The 2,606-nt window shown below is 39.1% G+C and overlaps 1 protein-coding gene across 1 annotated transcript; it reads right to left on the bottom strand.

The window, feature by feature from the left end:
* Positions 1–396: 396 nt before the first annotated feature.
* On the bottom strand, positions 397–2,098 carry LOC111464689 (expansin-A4-like). The gene is made up of 3 exons (XM_023108913.1): positions 1,918–2,098; positions 1,430–1,748; positions 397–971 (listed from the first exon to the last, which is right to left on the bottom strand). The coding sequence occupies exons 1-3, from the start codon at positions 2,066–2,068 to the stop codon at positions 662–664; spliced, it is 780 nt and encodes a 259-aa protein (XP_022964681.1). The 5' UTR covers positions 2,069–2,098; the 3' UTR covers positions 397–661.
* Positions 2,099–2,606: the final 508 nt, after the last annotated feature.

Raw genomic sequence — 2,606 nt, 5'->3', positions numbered from 1 at the left:
TATATTTTTTTTTTTTTTTTTTTTTTGTCCACTTTGGGTTGGGTTGAATTTTTGGAAAACTGAAAATTTGGGTTGGTTAGTCGGTTGAGATTTTGAAATTATATGAAAATTATATGAAAATTAAGAATATTTGATACTTGTAAGAAATGATAGTGATGCATTATGACTGTCATTGTTTGATATTTAAATTTTATAATATTTTAGTAATTAATATATAATATAACTTTTTAAAAGTAATTAAAATACAACCGAGTAATTGGGCTCTATCCAATCGATTGAGTTGAGTTGAATTGTGAACTCTATTCAGATTGCTGGGGTCACCCATCTAATTAACTCAAAATTTTGATTTATCCAAAATAATTTTTTCGATCTCATTTAACGGGTGGATATCTCTAGGATGGGCTTAAATGAGCAATTAATCTAGTATATAAAAAGTAGCTAAAATACATAATTCATTTTGTTGTTAAATAAAAATGCTTGGGAACACATATTAATTATAAAAATAAATATATTATATCATGTTGGACTGTGGACCACACTTTTGTTCAGCCTCCCCAGCCTTCTTCCACGTCATATATTTACTTCACACTCAACAATACTCCAATCACCTCACGCCACGTCAAATCCCAACTCTTCACTCTTATTGGTCTGTCCTCTCCTTTCAAACCCTAAAATTCTTGCCGATGAAGGTCTGACCAAACTGCCAATCAGCTGGCGCCACGTTGTACGTGGTGGATGTCCGTCTGTCACTGCCTGTGACTCTAAAAGACAGTGCCTGCCCCACCAACACGGCGTTTGACTGCCAGTTTTGACCCCAGTTCCGGCTCATGCTCATCCACCCGGTTCGCGTGCCCTTCACGCTCACCTTCACGATATCCCCTGCACCCGCGACGTTCGTGATTAAAACCAAGTTGAAGTACCTGAACCCGTGGACCGTGAACCGGATCCCCCCTTGCTTCCGGCATGGCACCCTGCGTAATTTAAAATTTTAATTTTATTTTTGAAATAAATAAATATAATATATATATATATATATAATAGTTGCAAGGGTACCATAAAAATTAGGGTAGCTAAACATGAACCCCGAATAAGCTAACTCGTATCCTACGTACACGACTAACTAAATGGGCTAGGTGGTGCCACGAAATTTGTGCACCTGGGTTTCGAACTCATGTAACTTTTAGTTATTTACTAAAAAATTTACTAACGATTTAGGGTAAATTGTGTATATGCGACCGGAAATAGAGATAATTCACCTATATTTTAAATATAAAAATATATTTTATTTTAAATATAACTAACTTGTAATTTTTGTTTTTAATAGATCTACAAATATTTTTAAAAAATAAAGTAAATTAAATTAAAGAAAGGGGTAAAATGGTAATTTAAAGAAAAAAGAAATAAAAGGCAGAGGAAGAAAGAGGCTGACCGGCGGAAGGCGACGGGGACGATGCCGGCGCGATATTCAGCGATCTTGAGAAACATAGGCATGGCCAAATCGAAATGGGGGCGAGGAGGGTTACACCAGCCGCCATTGTCACTGGGCAGAGCGAAGTTGGGCGGGCAGAAGTTGGTGGCCGTTATGACAATCGACGGGCTACCCGAATGGCACCATCTCGGGTCATTCGCACATTTGATCTCGAAACACGCGCCACAGCTCAGCCCATTGTTGAATAGCGCCGTACTCAGCGCCGCCGTGTTCACCCCGTACCCTTGGCTGTACAAATTCCCATACCCACAAGCCCCACCTGAGTGCACACGTATCCAGATGAGAACCTTTGAATATCTAGATATTTGTCTATAATAAAAAATTTAATATATATAATAAACTATAATTCATGATTAAATATCTTCCCACCCAAAATCAAAACCCAAATCTCAACGCATTTCTTTGTTTGTTTCAATTTTCGAGCCTACCCATTGTGCCCGATGCGTCGGAGCCGCCGTAGAAGGTGGCGTGAGCGGTCTGCCATGGGCCACCGGAGTAGGCGCCGGGAATTCTAGCATCTGCCGTCCACATTGCTGAGATGAGAGACACAAGGCAGAGGAGAACGGCGGGATTAGCCATTTTTTTGGTTCAATCTGGAAGAGGGAATGGGAGGAGTACTTAACGGAGGAGGAGGACGGGGAGGTCTTTTTGTGTGAATTTACAATTACGCCCCTCATTTAATGTCGAATCTTTTGTGTGCCTGTGTGTGAAAACAGTTCTAGAAACTTTTTTTTTTTTTTTTTTTTAAATAACGGTTTTAATGAATATTTTTAAAAAAATTAAGCATATTTTAAAAAAAAAAAATTAAGGAGAAACTTGGACCGTTACAAATGGTGTCAGAGTCAGACATCGGGCGATATGCCAGTAAGAAGATTGAGCCCCAAAAGGGTGGTCACGAGGCGGTGTGCCTATAGGGACGCTGAGCCTCGAAGGGGTGGATTTGGAGGGGATCCCACATTAATTGGAGAAAGGAACAAGTGCAAGCGAGGATGTAAGATCCCACATCGGTTGGGGAGGATAATGAAACACCGTTATAATTGTGAAGATAAACTAAAGAGTACAATATCTGCTAGGGGTGGATTGAGAATATATATATATATATATATATATATTTTTT

The sequence above is a fragment of the Cucurbita moschata genome, unplaced genomic scaffold (genome assembly GCF_002738365.1).
Source record: "Cucurbita moschata cultivar Rifu unplaced genomic scaffold, Cmos_1.0 Cmo_Scf00031, whole genome shotgun sequence".
Classification (NCBI taxonomy): Eukaryota; Viridiplantae; Streptophyta; class Magnoliopsida; order Cucurbitales; family Cucurbitaceae; genus Cucurbita; species Cucurbita moschata.
Note: the sequence above shows the minus strand (reverse complement) of the source record. Positions and strands in the feature narration are given on the sequence as shown.

Bases quoted from the DNA above. Each gene is read 5' to 3' on its own strand.
- LOC111464689 (XM_023108913.1), bottom strand. From the start codon at position 2,068: ATGGCTAATCCCGCCGTTCTCCTCTGCCTTGTGTCTCTCATCTCAGCA. The intron at 1,749-1,917 runs GTAGGCTCGAAA...GTGTGCACTCAG, and splicing joins CGACGCATCGGGCACAATGG to GTGGGGCTTGTGGGTATGGG. The intron at 972-1,429 runs GTCAGCCTCTTT...TAAATTACGCAG, and splicing joins GTCCCCGTCGCCTTCCGCCG to GGTGCCATGCCGGAAGCAAG.